The following is a 16,566-nucleotide window of genomic DNA, read 5'->3' on the forward strand; positions in this document are numbered from 1 at the left end:
TTTGGCCTGCATTTGAGGAGGTCAGTACATATTTGTTGTACAAATGAATGAATGTGTTGAGGCTGACAATGTGCCCAGTATTGGCACTAGGGACACAGAACTAAAGAGCACCTGTCTTTACCCTCAAGAAGCTGACAGTCTAACAGGGGAAATTGCCAAAGTACTCCCATGACTAGGGGCCTGACTGCCCTAAAGGATGATCAGGGATATTCTGAAGGGTACTCTAGGCTAAGCAATGGCACAAACCTGGAAGGTCATAGTGTGTAGGGAACTACAAGCTGGAAGTGAAAGTGGAGGGGGCTCTATTCTTCGTGCATTAAATGCCATGTGAAAGAGCTCAGTTTTATTCTGTCAGGAGGAGAACTACCATAGGATTTAAAACAGAGAGAGGATATAGTCAAACCTGTATTTTAGAAGTATCCCTGGGATATTTGTGTGGTTAATTGACAAATCAACCGCTTGGGATTTACAGTATGAAGCTTAAGAGATAATGATGGCTTGGACTAGGATCCCTAGAGTTAGCAAAGAGAAGAAGGATTTATGAAGTACTTGGAAGATGCCTAGGGCTGGAAATAAAGATTTGAAAAATCATTTACTGATCGGTGGTAGTTGATACCCTAGGAATGAATGAGATAGGAGAGTTTGGAGAGTTGGGAATGAGGAAGAGTAGTATTCAAGGGGGAGGAAGAGGGAGAGTTGCCCACACAGGATAATAGGAAGACATGGTCATCGAGTGTGTGGTTTCTCAGAAGCCAAGGGAGAGATGTTTGAAGAAGATGTTCTGTGGGGTGAGGCAGTGGAGACAACAGAAGCACACTAATTTTTTGAGATTTCTAGATGATGAAGGGGGTAGATACCAAATAATGGCTAAAGGAGAACATGGAGGCAGGTGAGGGGTTTTGTTTTTGTTTTAAGAAGGGAGAGGCTGTAGCAGGTTCACAGGCAGAAGCTAATAAAAAGCAAAAATAAGACAAAGAAAGAACATAGGTCCTCTCACTCCCCACCCTGGATCCTTTTATTCACATTCTCAGCTACCTGGATCCGAAAGTAGTTTTATGTTTGAGTCTTCTGGGATCCATCAGAGTAATCATACTTGTCTAATTAAGACGTTTATATTCCCTACCATCTCAGAAACTCTTTCAAACATTAATGAATTCTCACAAAATGAGATTGCTTTAATGAGAAACCCAGTCAAGGAAGGGAGTATCGTCTGCAATACATACCATGGGCACGTAGTTAATATTTGCTGAACAAACACGGTGATGTGGGCCATCTCTGAATTCATCACCGAACTCATGAGTCTTTCTTAAGGCCATTAGCTCATTCTGCCTGTATTACAGATAGGTGGGAGCGCATCTTACCTCCCAGTACTAAATCTCAGACTTCCCAAGGGCAGGAGACAATCATCTGTGTATCTCCTGAGTGAGGGCTAAGCTACCTGGCACATAACAGGCCCCCAGTGAACATCTCCTGAAAGAACCGAGTACAGAGCTGAAACAAGTCGTAGATGGATGCTTTAGAGCTGCCAAGATTATATATAGACTTTTGCTCAATCAAACCCAAATAGCAAGAGTGGAGGGGGTGGCATGAAATTTAAGCTTTCAGAACTCCTTATGTCTTTTACTTTTTTATTTTATTTTATTTTTTTTGTGAGGCAGTTTGGCCCTGAGTTAACATCTGTTGCCAATCTTCCTCTTTTTACTTAAGGAAGATTGTCGCTAACATCTGTACCAGTCTTCCTCTGTTTTGTATGTGGGATGCTGTCACAGCATGGCCTGATGAGCAGTGTGCAGGTCTACATCCAGGATTTGAAGCAGTGAACCTCGGGCCGCCGAAGCGGAGGGCGTGAACTTAACCACTATGCCACGAGATGGCTCGCCTGTGTGCCTTTTTAGATCATCAGCCTCTTGAGTGTTTTTGACCTTGTGATATCTGAACTACCCTTTCTAAGCACAGTCTTTTCCCATTCTCTTTTCTGCAGGTTGGACTCAGATCTGTGATAGAGCAGTTTCCTGGGAGGCTTGATTTTGTCCTTGTGGATGGGGGCAATGTCCTAAGCCACGGCCACAAGCAGTTGATATGCTTGGCCAGATCTGTTCTCAGTAAGGCAAAGATCTTGCTGCTTGATGAACCCAGTGCTCACTTAGATCCAATGTGAGTTTCAGAATCCCTACTATTTAATAACATGACAGGAGCAGAATCATTGAGGCATACTTCATATTGACACAAATTTCCATTAGGCTGGCATTCCTGCAAGTGGAGGACCGCCCTCTAAATATGAAATAATTGCTTAGTGGAAAAGTCACTATTTGACATGAGCACAAGTGCTTATTTCCTAGTATAAGAGCCATGTGTTCTCTTCTGAGTGTAATGTGTAATTTCATGCAAACTCTTCTCCCTTATCAGCGCATGATGAAATATTTAGTTACGTAGGTATAATTGGATCCTTGTGATTTTCCTTAGAATCCCTTTTGTACCATATGAAATATTTATAGCACAAAATAAAGAACTGCTAGTGATTCTACATAATGAAAAATATACTTATTTGTGAAATTTTCTTCAAAGTGTGTGTCCTATTTATTTATGAAAACTTAGACTCTACCCCATGGTTGGAAAGCTGATTGTGGCTGACACTGTATCAACATTATATTAAAAGTATTTAAAGAAAGATAAGTAATTTAAAGAACTAAATTGATAGGATGATAGCTATGTTATCAAGGATAAAGGCAGATTGCTAATGTTCTGTGATTTTTTATGCAGTATTTTCTTACTTTTCTAGAACATACCAAATCATTCGAAGAACCCTAAAACAGGCTTTTGCTGATTGCACAGTAATCCTCTCGGAACACAGGATAGAAGCCATGTTGGAATGTCAACGATTTTTGGTGAGTGTTATAATTTACTTAGGATCTCTTTTCTCCTTTAATTCTGGATAACAATCTCATATGTGAGATAGTTCCTGCAAATTACAGCAATGTGCAAGTTCTTCTTAAAAATATGTCATACAGCTATCCAGCCTTACTCAAAATAGCTGCACAGTTTTCTTACTTTGATCTGAGCTATGAGATGAAGTTGGATTTACTGAATAGCGACATATTACTAACTTACATTAATAATTGGAACACCTATGTTTTTTTGAGCCCTTTATTTGGGGATCAAGTCTTAAGAAAGACTTAAGTCCTGATGCTTTCAATAACTAAATCTCCCTTGGATGGAGTGCAGGACAGGCCTGGATTGTCTTGCCACCTGATGTATGGTTTTAATGCTGTAGCTGAAAGGCTCATTTCATTTTTCTAGTCATTATTTGGAGCTCAGATTAGTGCCTCTCCCAACCACCTTCTCATTGTGCTTTCAAAACTGTCACAGATTCTTTGAAGTGACGTTTATAAATTCCCCCAGGTTTAGTCACAAGGAAGTTCTGGGATGATGCATCACATCATTACTGTTAAGGCTTTTGAGGCTCCTGGAGGTAAATGCTTTCCTTACTGAAGGATTGTTATTACCATTATTATTACTAAGCTTCAAGTGACAAATTAGGGGACAGACTCACAGCCTCTTGCCCTGCTGTGGTCAGGTTCAGGAGATTGGGTAAAGCTTTTCCATCCTCTGGCCTTGGCTTTGCTCAACTTGAATATGTGAAGGAGGCATATTAAACTCAGGCACATCTTGACCAATATGGAATTGTTAAGCTTCAAATCCACTGTTGAAGAAGTTCAACTCTATTACGCTGTGGTCCTACACTCTTTTTGAAGGTAATATAGAAAGGATCTAACAGGAATTATGCTTGTTTTCAAAGCACACTTAGTTCCTCTAAGGTTCTCTGACGAAGCACATTGCTATACTTATTTAACAAAAAAGTCTTCCAGTTGCTAAGTAGACAATTACAGCTAATTTCACAAATGGTAGAAGCTCTGTAAAGCAGCAGGACTCAGCAGTTAAATGAGATATCCCTGACTGTTCAGCCTGCAAGCCTCTGGACACAGTTTTCTTTTTGGCTTTGTTCTTCCTCTGCGCCTATGGCAGGCTCTCCCCTTGCTCTGGGCCGCCCCTCCTTCTGTCCAGGATCTCACTAACAGCCACTTCCGCAGGTCATAGAGGAGAACAAAGTGCGGCAGTACGATTCCATCCAGAAGCTGCTGAGCGAGAAGAGCCTCTTCCAGCAGGCCATCAGCTCCTCGGACCGGTTGAAGCTCTTCCCCCATCGGAACTCGAGCAAGCACAAGTCTCGATCCAAAATCGCTGCTCTGCAGGAGGAGACGGAGGAAGAGGTGCAAGAAACAAGGCTTTAGAGGGCAGTGCCGATGTTTGCATAGGGCATTCACTCATGGAGTTGGAGGAGAGAACAGTTTCTGCCTCAGAAAACAAGGATGAATAATGGTTATTTTTTTAAAGGAAAAGTTTTGGTAAGAGGAATTTCAGACGTTCATATGGATCTGGATAAATGGCTTTCTGGCAGTGATCAGACTGTGTGAAAGATACTTCAAATTCTTGAAGATTTACCACTTGAGTTTGCAAGCCAGATTTTCCCCAAAACCCTTTTCCTTTGGGAGTAATTGGAAAGGTGGCTATAAATGTCAGCCGGGCTAATTGTTCAACTTGCTGTTTAATGAAACTTGTTAATTTGTATTTTTGGAGAGGAACCATAATCATACTACTTAGAGCTACGATTAAGTAATAATAACTGGAAACTTTAGTGGTTTATATAAAATTATATCCCTTTTTCTCCCCTCTCTCCAAGATACTTAAAAACACGACTATATGGTCTCCTAAGCATTTGGACGGTCCCATTTTCAAGAGAGTATTCAAATACTGTGAGAGTCACAAGACAGCCCGTGGAAATACGCACCATGTAACATCTAGGCATTAGTTAGGAGAGAGAACTTCCTCATTCTGGAAATCAGGGTTAGTACCATTCAGCTCTACCAAGAATCCAAATAATTCAGATAATCAGAATACATTCCTTACTGGGCAAAGGGCTGTTACAGTTCCATGTGGGGGACAGGATAGCTGCCTGGTACAGAAGTTGACATACCTTTCCCCAGCTTCCAGAAAGTAACAAGCTCATAAGACCTCTGAGCTGAAGGATGACTGGAAAATGCTTTTTTAAATGCTTTAAAAACTCTTCTTGCCACAAAAGCTCCAGGTAGAGATTGTGCAGGCAGATAGGCTGTGGGCGCTGCAGGTAGATGTACATGAAATCCAAAGGTCTAGGTCCATATAGGGTGACATTGTGAGTTTTCAGGCTAGCTGTGTGCGCTTCCTACTGTATATATTGAGTAGGAGAGAGATTGGGAGACGTGCTGAAGAAGAGTCAATCATGAATTAGTTTTATATGCTACTGTTTTATAATTTTGTGATGCAAATGAAATTTTCTCTAGGAAATATTTATTTTAATAATGTTTCAAACTCATAAATGGCTGTATTTTAAGAATGATTATATTATGAATTATATTTGTATAAAAGAATTTTTATATTTGAAATATTGACTTTTTATGGCACTGTTTTTATGATATATTACGTTAAAAGTGGGGGGAAAAATACCTAGGGTGATATTGGCCAAGGGCCATGAACTACCTTAATGGTGTGGAGAGAGACATAGGGCTGACCCAAATGTTGCACACCTGTATGATTCCCAGCCAGCACACAGGTTCCCTCTTAGATGTGGTTCTAAAGAAAATGGTATCGCAAAATCTGACCACTCCTATCAGACACACTGCCTTCCCAAGTCCAAACTAACCCTTAAGATTACATTCTATTTATTACTATAAGAAAATGTCATTTGTCAATAAAATCCATATATTTGTGTGAAACTTAGCTGTTTTCAGATGTCTTCATTGTGTCTCTTCTATCTGTTCCTTCAGTCTTTAAGGTTCATGAAACACAAAACATGAATCTTTCCTTTAGGTATAGCTTCTTGAGAATCCCACGTGAATTAAGACACTCTTAAAAAATTATTTCTTTTTTTAGATTGTGGTAAAATGTACGTAACTTAAAATTTACCATTTTAACTATTTTTAAGTGTACAATTCATCGTTTTAACTACATTCACATTGTTGTGCAATCATTATCACCATCCACCCACAGAACTTTTTTTGTCTTGCAAAACTGAAACTCTATAGCCGTTAAACAAAAACTCTCTGTTCTTCCCTGCCCCCAGCCCCTGGCAACCACCATTCTACCATCTGTTTCTATGAATTTGACTACTCTAAGTCTTCATATGAGTGGAATAATATAGTATTTGTCCTTTTGTGACAAATACAAAAAGCTTATTTCACTTAGCAAGATGTCTTCAAGGTTCATCCGTGTTGTAGCATATGTTGGAATTTTCTTCCTTTTTAAGACTGAATAATATTCTGTTGTGGGTATATACCACATTTTGTTTATCCATTTGTCAATAGACACTTAGGTTGCTTCCACCTTTTGACTACGCTGAATAATGCTTTTTTGAACATGGGTGTACAAATATCTTTTTGTGTGTAGGCTTTCATGAGTTAGGACACTTTTGAGGTTATTTTTGTTTTAAAATGGTGGCTTATGGAATAAAAAGAGATATATATTCCACAAGGGTCCATTTGTTTATTTGAATGCTTATTGAAATAGTGATAGCTGTCTGAAAGCTCTTGATAAGTGAGCAAATCTCATCAAGGGAAATAGTATTTCGACACTGGAACCTAGGGGGCTTTTCTTTGTCCGAATCTCTATTTTTAATTGATGAGGCTTCTTTGGTCCCCTTTTCTTCCTTGCAAAGTTTCTTCTTGAAAAACGCAGGTGTCAGTGTGTGCTAGATGGACAGTAGATGCCTACTGAATGTCAAGTCCTCCAACCCTGTTTTTCCCATTTGGAGAGGTTTGTTTTCACATGTGACCCCAAGAGGGCAGTCTCAGAGCATGCTCTATTCGAGTTATTCTAGTTCATTTTTTAAAAAATTAATAACTTTCATTTTTTAGGGCATTTTTAAGATCACAGCAAAATTAAGCAGAAAGTACAGAATTCTCACGTACCCCCTCCTCCCACACATACACGGCCTTTCTCTCTGGCAACATCCCACAGCAAAGTGGTACATTTGATACAATCTTTGTCACCCAAAGTCCATGGTTTATATAAAGTTTCACTCTTGGTGAACCCAATTCATCCCTTTCTCCCGACTAATCAATGGCAACCATGGATCTTTTTGTTGTCTCCATAGTTTGGCCTTTTCCAGAATGTCACATAATTGGAAGCATACAGTATGTAGCCTTTCCAGATTGGCTTCTTTTACTTAGTAATATAAACTTAAGTTCCTCCTTGAGATGTGAAAACCATGGCTTTTATGACTTGTTACCTCATTTCTTTTTTGTGCAGAATAATATTCCATTGTCTTGATGTACCACAGTTTATTTATCCATTCATCTACAGAAGGACATCTTTGTTGCTTCCAAGTTTTGGAAATTATGAATAAAGCTGCTAATAAACATCCATGTCCAGGTATTTGGGTAGACGTTAAGTTTTCAGCTTCTTTGGCTAAATACCAAGGAGCACAGTTGCTGGGTCTCATGGCAAGAGTATATTTAGTTTTGTAAGACACCACCAAACCGTCTTCCAAAGGGGCTAACCTATTTTGCGTTCCCTCCAGTAGTGAATGAATGTTCCTGTTTCTCTGCATTCTTGTCAGCATTTGGTGTTATCAGTGTTTGGGAATTTGGCCATTCTAATAGATGTGTGGTGGTATTGCATTGTGTGGTTTTTTTTAATATTGGCACCTGCACTAACATCTGTTGCCAATCTTTCTTTTTTTCTTCTTCTACCCAAAGCCCTCCAGTACATAGTTGTGTATTCTAGTTGTGAGTGCCTCTGATTGTGCTATATGGGATGCCACCTCAACATGACCTGATGAGCAGTGCCGTGTCCATGCCCAGGATTTGAACCAGTGACACCCTGGGCCACCCAAGCAGAGTGCGTGAACTCAACCACTCGGCCATGGGGCTGGCCCCTCATTGTTGTTCTAATTTGTGTTTCCCTGATCACATATGACTATCTTTTCATATGCTTATTTGCCATCTGTATATCTCCTTTGGTGAGGTGTCTGCTCAGGTCTTTTGCACATGTTTTAATTGAGTTGTTCATTTCTTATTGGGGAGTTGTAAGAATTCTTTTGTATATTTTCTTCATCCGATGTGTCTTCTGCAAATATTTTCTCCTAGTCTGTGGCTTGTCTTCTCATTCTCTTGTCATTATCTTTTGCAGAGCAGAAGTTTTTAATTTTAAGGAAGTCTAGTTTATCAATTTTTCTTTTGTGGCTCATGCCTTTGGTGTTGTATATAAAAGGTCATCACCATAACCAAGGTCATCTAGGTTTTCTATGTTATCCTCTACAAGTTTTGCATTTTACATTTGGCTCTATGATCCATTTTGAGTTAATTTTTGTGAAGGGTATAAGGTGTGTGTCTTGATTCATTTTTAGCATGAGGATGCTCAGGTGTTCCAGCACTATTTGTTGAAAAGACTATCTTTTTCTCCATTATATTGTCTTTCCTCCTTTGTCACAGATCAGTTGACTGTACTTACGTGGGTCTATTTCTGGGCTCTGTGTTCTTTTGCTAATAATACATTCTCTTAGTTACTGTCACTTTATAGAAAATCTTAAAGTTGGATAGTGTCGGTTCTTGGACTTTGTTCTCCCTCCATATTGAGTTGGATATTCCGAGTCATTATACTCTCCATATAAACTTTTGCATCAGTTTGTTGATATCCACAAAATATCTTGCTGGGATTTTGATTGGGATTTTGTTGAATCACAGGTCAAGTTGGGAATTACTGACATCTTGACAATATTGAGTCTTCGTACCCATGAACATGGAATATCTCCATTTATTTAATTCTTTTTTTATTTCATTCATCAGAGTTTTGTAGTTTTCCTCGTATAGATCTTATATATATTTTGTTAGCTGCATGTCTAAGTATTTCATTTTTGGAGAGTGCTCAAGTAATGTGTTTTTAACTTCAAATTCCACTTGTTCATTGCTAGAAATAGGAAAGTGATTGATTTTTGTTTATTAACCTTGTATCCTGCATCCTTGCTATCATCACTTTTTAGTTTCGGAGGGTTTTTTTTTTTGGTCAATCTTTTGGATTTTCTACATAAATTATCATGTCATCTATGAACAAACACAGTTTTATTTCTTCCTTCTCAATCTCTATACCTTTCATTTCCTTTTCTTGTTTAATTGCATTAGCTAGGACTTCCAGTAGGATGCTGCAAGAGCAGTTAAAAGGGGGCATTGTTGCTTTGCTCTTGATCTTAGTGGCAAAGTTTCAAGTTTCTTACCGTTAAGTATGTTAGCTGAAGAGTTTTTCTAGCTATTCTTTTTCAAGTTGAGGAAGTTCCCCTCTATTCTTGCTTTGCTGAGAGTTTTTCTTAGAAATTGGTATTGGGTTCTGTCACATGCTTTTCTACATCTATTGATTTGATCCTGTGTTTTTTCTTTGTGATGGATTGCATTAATTGATTTTCAAATGCTGAACAAGCCTTGCATACTTAGGATAAATCACACTTGGTCATGATGTATAATCCTTTTTATACATTGTTAGATTTGACTTGCTAATATTTTGTTGAGGATTTTGCATCTATGTTCGTGAGAGACATTGCTCTGTAATTTTCTCTTCTTGTAATGCCTTTGTCAATTTTAGTATTAGGGTAATGCTGGCTTCAAAGAATGAGTTAGAAAGTGTCTCCTTTGCTTCTATCTTCTGAAAGAGATTGTAGGGAATTGGAAGAATTTCTTCCTTCCGTATTTGGTAGAATTTACCAGTGAACCCATCTTAACTATTGTCTATTTCTTCTTGTGTGAGTTTTAGCAGATTATGTCTTCCAAGGAATTGCTTCATTTCTTCTAGGTTATCAAATTTGTGGGCATAGAGTTTTTCATAGTATTCCTTTATTATCCTTTTAATGTCCATGGGATCACTAATGATTTCTCTTCTTTCATTTCTAATATGTCCTCTCTCTTGTTTTCTTAGCCTAGTTAGAGGCTTATCTATTTTATTGATCTTTTTAAACCACCAAATTTTGTTTTGTTGATTTTCTCTATTGATTTCCTGTTTTAAATTTCATTGATTTCTGCTTTAATATTTATTTCTTTTCTTCTGCCTGATTTGGATTTAATTTGCACTTCTTTTTCCAGTTTTCTAAGTTAGAAGCTTAGATAATTGAGTATAGATCTTTCTTCCTTTCTAACATGTTCATTCAATGCTATAAATTTCTGTCTAAGAACTTCTTTTGTTGCATGCTGCACATTTTGGTAAGTTGCATTCTTATGTTTATTTAGTTCAAAGTAGTTTTTTTATTTCTGTTGAGATTTCCTCTTTGACATATATGTTATTTAAAAGTGTAATGTTTAATCTCTAAGTATTCTGGGATTTTTCCAGCTACCTTTCTGTTGTTGATTTCTAGTTTAATTCTGTTGTGGTCTGAGCAGACATTATGTGATTCCTATTCTTTTAAATTTGTTAGGGTGTTCTATGGCCCGGAATGTGATCTACCTTGGTGAATGTTCCATGTGAGGTTGAGAAGAATGTGTATTCTGTTGTTATTGGATGAAGTAGTCTATAGATGTCAGTTATATCCAATTGTTTAACGGTGCTGTTGAGTTCAACTCTGTTCTTACTGATTTTCTATCTACTGAATCCATCCATTTATGATGGAGGGGTATTAAAGTCTCCAACTAGAATAGCAGATTTATTTATTGCAGTTTCTCGTCGCAGTTCTGTCAGGTTTTGCGTTATGTAGTTTGTGTATACATGCACCTCTGTTGTTAGGTGCATGCACATTAAGAATTGCATGTTGTCTTGGAGTATTGACCTCTTTATAATTATGGAGTGCTCCTCTTTATCCCTAATAACTTTCTTGCTCTGAAATCAGCTCTGTCTGAAATTAATATAGCTACTCTTACTTTCTGTTGATTACTGTTAGCATGTTCTAATTTTCTCCATGCTTTTCCTTTTTTTTTCTTTTTTTGTAGGAAGATTAGCCCTGAGCTAACATCCGTGCCCATCTTCCTCTACTTTATAGTGGGACACCTGCCATAGCATGGCTTGATAAGCAGTGTGTAGGTCCGTGCCTGGGATCTGAACTGGTGAACCCCAGGCTGCCAAATCAGAGCATGTGAACTTAACCGCTATGCCACTGGACTGGCCCTGCCAAACTTTTACTTTTAATCAATGTGTGACTTTATATTTAAAGTTAGTTTCTTGTAGACAACATATAGTTGGGTCTTATTTGTTGATCCACTCTGAAAATCTCTGTATTTTTTTTTTTTTAAGATTTTTTTCCTTTTTCTCCCAAAGCCCCCTAGTACATAGTTGTATATTTTTAGTTGTGGGTCTTTCTAGTTGTGGCATGTGGCACGGCGCCTCAGCATGGCTTGATGAGCGGTGCCATGTCTGCGCCCAGGATTTGAACTGGTGAAACCCTGGGCCACCGAAGCGGAGCGCGCGAACTCAACCACTTGGCCACGGGGTCGGCCCTGAAAATCTCTGTATTTTAGTTGGTGTTTATACCATTGAAATTTAAAGTGATTGCTGATATAGTTTAGTTAATATCTATCAGATTTTCTACTGTTTTCTATTTGTTGCCCTTATTCTTTGTTACTATTTTTGTCTTCCAGACTTTTTTTCCCTTTTGTGGCTTTAATTGAGCATTTTATATAATTTTGTTTTTTTTTCCTTTCTTAGCATATCAATTATACTTCTTCTTCTTCTTTTTTTTTTTTTAGTGGTTGCCTTAGAGTTTGCAACATATGTTTACAACTAATCCTGGTCTCCTTTAAACACTACACCACTGCATGGTAGTGTCAGTATCTTATAATAATAAAATATTTCTAATTCCTCCCTGTTGTTCCTTGTATCATTGCTGTCATTCATTTCATTTATACATAAGCATATATAAGCTTATTTCTATACATAGTATACATAATCAAATATATTGTTGCTATTGTTTTTTGAACCAGCTGTAATCTATTAGATCAATTAAGAATAAGAAAAATAAAAGTTTTTCCTTTACCTTTACTTTTTCATTCTCTGATGCTCTTCCTTTCTTTATGTAGATCTGAGTTTCTGACATATCATTTTTCTTCTCTCTGATGAACTTCTTTTAACATTTCTTGCAAGGTAGGTCTACTGGCAAAAAATTCTCTCAATTTTTGTTTGTCTGAGATTATCTTTATTTCTCCTTTACTTTTGTAGGATAATTTAGCAGGATACTGAATTCTAGGTTGATGGATTCTTTTCTCTCAACACTTTAAATATTTCACTCCACTCTTCTTGCGTGTGTGGTTTCTGAGTAGTCAGATGTAATTCTTATCTTTTCTCCTCAATTGATAATGCAATTTTTTACTCTGGCTTCTTTCAAGTTTTTTTCTTTATCTTAGATTTTATGCAGTTTGAATATTAAATACCCAGGTAAATTTTTCTTTTTTCTTTCTTTTTGCATTTATCCTGCTTGGTGTTCTCTGAACTTCCTGGATCTGTGGTTTGGTGTCTGACATTAATTTGGGGGAACTTATCAGTCATTATTGCCTCAAATATTTCTTTGGTTTCTTTCTCTCTTTCTTCTTTTTCTGGTATTCACATTATGGGTATATTACACCTTTTGTAGTTGTTCCACAATTCTTGGATATTCTGGGTTTCCCCCGCCCCAATCTTTTTTCTCTTTGCTTTTTAGTTTGGATGTTTCTATTGTCATATCCTCAAGCTCAGAGACTCTTTCCTCAACCATGTCCAGTCTACTAATGAACCCATCGAAAGCATTCTTCATTTCTTTTGCAGTGTTTTTGATCTCTTTTATTTTTGTTTCTTTATTAGAATTTCCATCTTTCTGCTTACATTATTCATCTGTTCTTGCATCTTGTCTACTTTTTTCATTAGAGCTGTCAAGATATTGATCATAGTCTTATACAATTCTGGTCTGATGATTCCAACATTCCTGGCATATCTGAGTCTGGTTCTGATGCTTGTTCAGTCTTTTCAAACTGTGTTTTTTTGCCTTTTAGCATGGCTTGTAATTTTTTTATTGAAAGATAGACATGATGCACTGGGTAAAAGGAACTGTGGTAATTAGGCCTTTACTTGTGTAGTTATAATGTGTGGGGCAAAGCAAGTGTTCTGTAGTCCTATGATGAGGCCTCAGTCTTCTGGTGAACCTGTGCCCCTGAACTGTGAATGTCACTGGTGCTTCTCAGCACCCCCACCCCCCACTTAGGTGGAACAGGATGGCTAGAGTGAGCTAGAGTTGGCTATTTCCTTTTCTACAGGTAGGTTGGGCTCTGGTAAAATAGTTTCTCCTGAGGGTAGGCCTTGGTAAGAAGAACAGAATGCTCTGGTGTTTTTCAAAATATTTACTCTTCCTCTTTCTCTGTGGAAGAGCATGCGGACGTATGAGAGAATTTTCACCAATCTTTACTGTGAGTACCTGTTAGAGCTCCTGGAGGTAAAACTCATGACAATGTGGGCCCCACCTCCCCTGATGACTGGGTCCCTGGAGTTTCATGTCTAAGTCTTGTCCACACTGAGCCTCTAGCAATTCATCAGTCACAGTTCAGAGTTTCCTGCCCAGAAACTGGTTCCTAAGGAGGTTTCTGCTTGGTGGTTTCTACTCAGGTAAGCTGTGATTCTCTGTGCCCACCTGTCTGTCTCTCCAATTTTGCAGTCAGCAGTTTGCCCTGTGACGTTACTTCTCTGATAAATCTAAGAAGAGTTGGTTTTTTTCAGTTTGCTCAACTTTAACTTATTGTTATCTTGGAGTGGTGACTTCTAAGCTCCTTATGTGTCAGATCAGAACCGGAAGTCTTTCTAGTTCATTTTGAGTCAAAAAAAAGAGAACTATGCAAAAGTGGGAAATGTCGAGGGCAAACTAAATGTGGCAAAAGAAGCCCTAATTCTGAAAACCCACTTTAAGAAGAAAAACACTGAAACAAGAAGGGAAAATCTATGTTGGTCACCCAGGCTTCATTGCTCTTGCTAACACTTGGCTTTTCCTGATATCAGATCTTCTTTCCTCTTCTTTTCCATTTTTTACAATAAATTATTTTGCCCACAGACTCTCTGTTTAAATTTGTTTTCTATATGCAGCTCCTGAGTTTTGGAGTTTTTCTCAGTTGACACCCACTCCCAGTTAACACAGTTTCTTCATTTATTTCTCAGACTTTTCACTTTGTTCTTCCTCATTATGAGAAAAAAAGCTAAACCTTGAAACAAGTACATATCCTTCCAGTAACCAGGGACCTTCCAGGGTTGGGAAATTGCTATGTTTTAGAGTGAAAGGCTAACAAAACCCCCAATGTAAATATTTTAGTAGTTTGCTAAAGAAAGAACCACAAATACTATGTGGAAGCCAATTTAGAATGAGGTTTAAAGAGCTCAATATAAAAACCTGTTTGGCCTGTTAAAACAGGTGTGGACAATTGCAATTCCCTATTAAAAGATACAATGAAAAATACCTGTAAATTCACGACAAATACGTTGGGGCATGAGAACTCCAAATCAATAGGTTGGAAATTATAAGCTGCTCCCATTGTGTAAAGCCAAGGAGACCCGAGCCACTATCTGTCAGTTGATAGGGAACTGGAAAATCAATATCTGTCTAGTTTCTCAGATGGAGAATTCTTAGCAGAAGTTTGGGGTTCATTCTTAATTTTTTATAGTAGGAACACTCTTTTTTTAACAACTCAGTTTCTCTAGTTGTAAAATGATATAGTGCATTGGGAAAAGTGGTCAAAAATTTTTATTTACACGAATATGCTAACACTAGCCTTTAATTTCATGTAGCAAAATGAATTGTTGCAGCAATAATGCTAAATAGTTACTTGGATAAAAAGTTAAGACAGAGGCCGGCCCGGTGGCATAGTGGTTAAGTTTGCACATTCTGCTTCAGTGGCCTGAGGTTTGCTGGTTCAGATCCCTGGTGCGGACCTATGCACCACTTGTCAAGCCATGCTGTGGCAGGCATCCCACATACAAAGTAGAGGAAGAAACAATGAAAAATACCTGTAAATTCATGACAAATACGTTGGGGCATGAGAACTCCAAATCAATAGGTTGGAAATTATAGTAGGAACTATATATCCAAAGTACGGATGTTAGCTCAGGGCCAGTCTTCCTCAGCAAAAAAGGAGGATTGGGGGCAGATGTTAGCTCAGGGCTAATCTTCCTCAAAAAGAAAAAAAGTTAAGACAATTTACAATACATCTTCCATTCATCAAAGTACAGAAAGTACAGATTGATCTTCAAGAATATCCCCGTTGTGGAAATTTTGTTCTGTTGTTTCGATAATGGATGTCCCAAAAGAATATATATGCCAACCACCAAAATGAGCACAGAGCCTCACACAGCAACTTAAATGAATCTCCAAGACATTTTCTCTTTAAGCTGTTGTGAATATTGGAAATTAAGCCTGGAATAGTTTTGGAATACAAACAACTCTTTAGCTATGTTTTTCCCCATTCACCTTTGACACTGACAGAATAGTAGATGGAATGGTCTTTAGTTAGCAGCAATGACAGATATGCTGATAAATGGAACTAAAACGGAATTATATTTTGATTGCCAAGTATTGGCACAAATGCAAAAAACCCCCCTAAAAAACAAAAGAAACCCAGAAATCTACCTTGCAATTCGTTCCTATGAAAGTAAAGTTGTAGTATACCAATAATTGTAATATTAAAAAATAATCTTTCTCTGTTTTATTAAAAAGAAAAAGATCAATACAGAGAGTAGAATGGTGGCTCCCGGGGGCCAGGGGTGGAGAAAATGGGAGGATGGCAGTCAAAGGGTATAAACTCCAAGTTATAAGACAAATAAGTTCTGGGGATCTAATGTACAGCTTGATGATTATAGTTAGCACGGTGTTATGTACTTGAAAGTTGCTAAGAGGTTAGATCTTATATGTTCTCACCACAAGAAAGAAATGGTAATTATGTGACATGATGGAGGTGTTAGCTAACACTACAGTGGTAATCATTTTGCGATATATGTGTATTAAATCAACACATTGTGCTCCTTAAAATTCTACAATGTTATATGTCAATTATATCGCAATTAGGCTGGAAAGTAAATTAAATTAAATTACATAGTAAAAAGTCAGTATATTTGGCCTCTGTTGATCGCTTGCTCATCATTTTTGTTAGAATTCTCTAAGCTAGTGAAAACAAGACAGCTTTCAAAACAACCATCTCTCTCCTCCTCTGCCTCTTCACTGGGGGCAGAGACCAGGGGCTTATTAACATTCTAAAGGAAAAGCCACGTAAACAAATTTGTGATCATAGGCAATCCTCTTGTAGTAAGCAATTTTTATGTTTATTTCCTCTTATCTCCCCTTTAGGTCAGATGCTCCAGTGTCCTCGAGGAGGCAGAGCAGGAACCAGAATGTCCTTGCACAGACATGGCTTCCTTCCTCCTTGGGAGCCCACAGCAGGAGCTTGTTCTGTCCCATTCCAGTTTCAAAATAACAGTACAATGCAACCCCAACACTACGATGACTGAAAAATACTTAATTTACTTTTTTCTGTTTTCTCTTGCAATTCTTTTTATCTTTGG

The 16,566-nt window shown here is 37.9% G+C and overlaps 1 protein-coding gene across 1 annotated transcript in view; it reads left to right on the forward strand.

The window, feature by feature from the left end:
• Positions 1–5,826, forward strand: part of CFTR (CF transmembrane conductance regulator) — a 165,265-nt gene extending 159,439 nt beyond the window's left edge. Inside the window, exons 25-27 of the mRNA XM_014838463.3 lie at positions 1,982–2,154; positions 2,780–2,885; positions 4,089–5,826. Coding sequence (XP_014693949.2) covers positions 1,982–2,154; positions 2,780–2,885; positions 4,089–4,289 — 480 coding nt within the window. The 3' untranslated portion in view covers positions 4,290–5,826. The remainder of the gene's footprint in view (positions 1–1,981; positions 2,155–2,779; positions 2,886–4,088) is intronic.
• Positions 5,827–16,566: the final 10,740 nt, after the last annotated feature.

The sequence above is a fragment of the Equus asinus genome, chromosome 1, assembly GCF_041296235.1.
Source record: "Equus asinus isolate D_3611 breed Donkey chromosome 1, EquAss-T2T_v2, whole genome shotgun sequence".
NCBI lineage: Eukaryota > Metazoa > Chordata > Mammalia > Perissodactyla > Equidae > Equus > Equus asinus.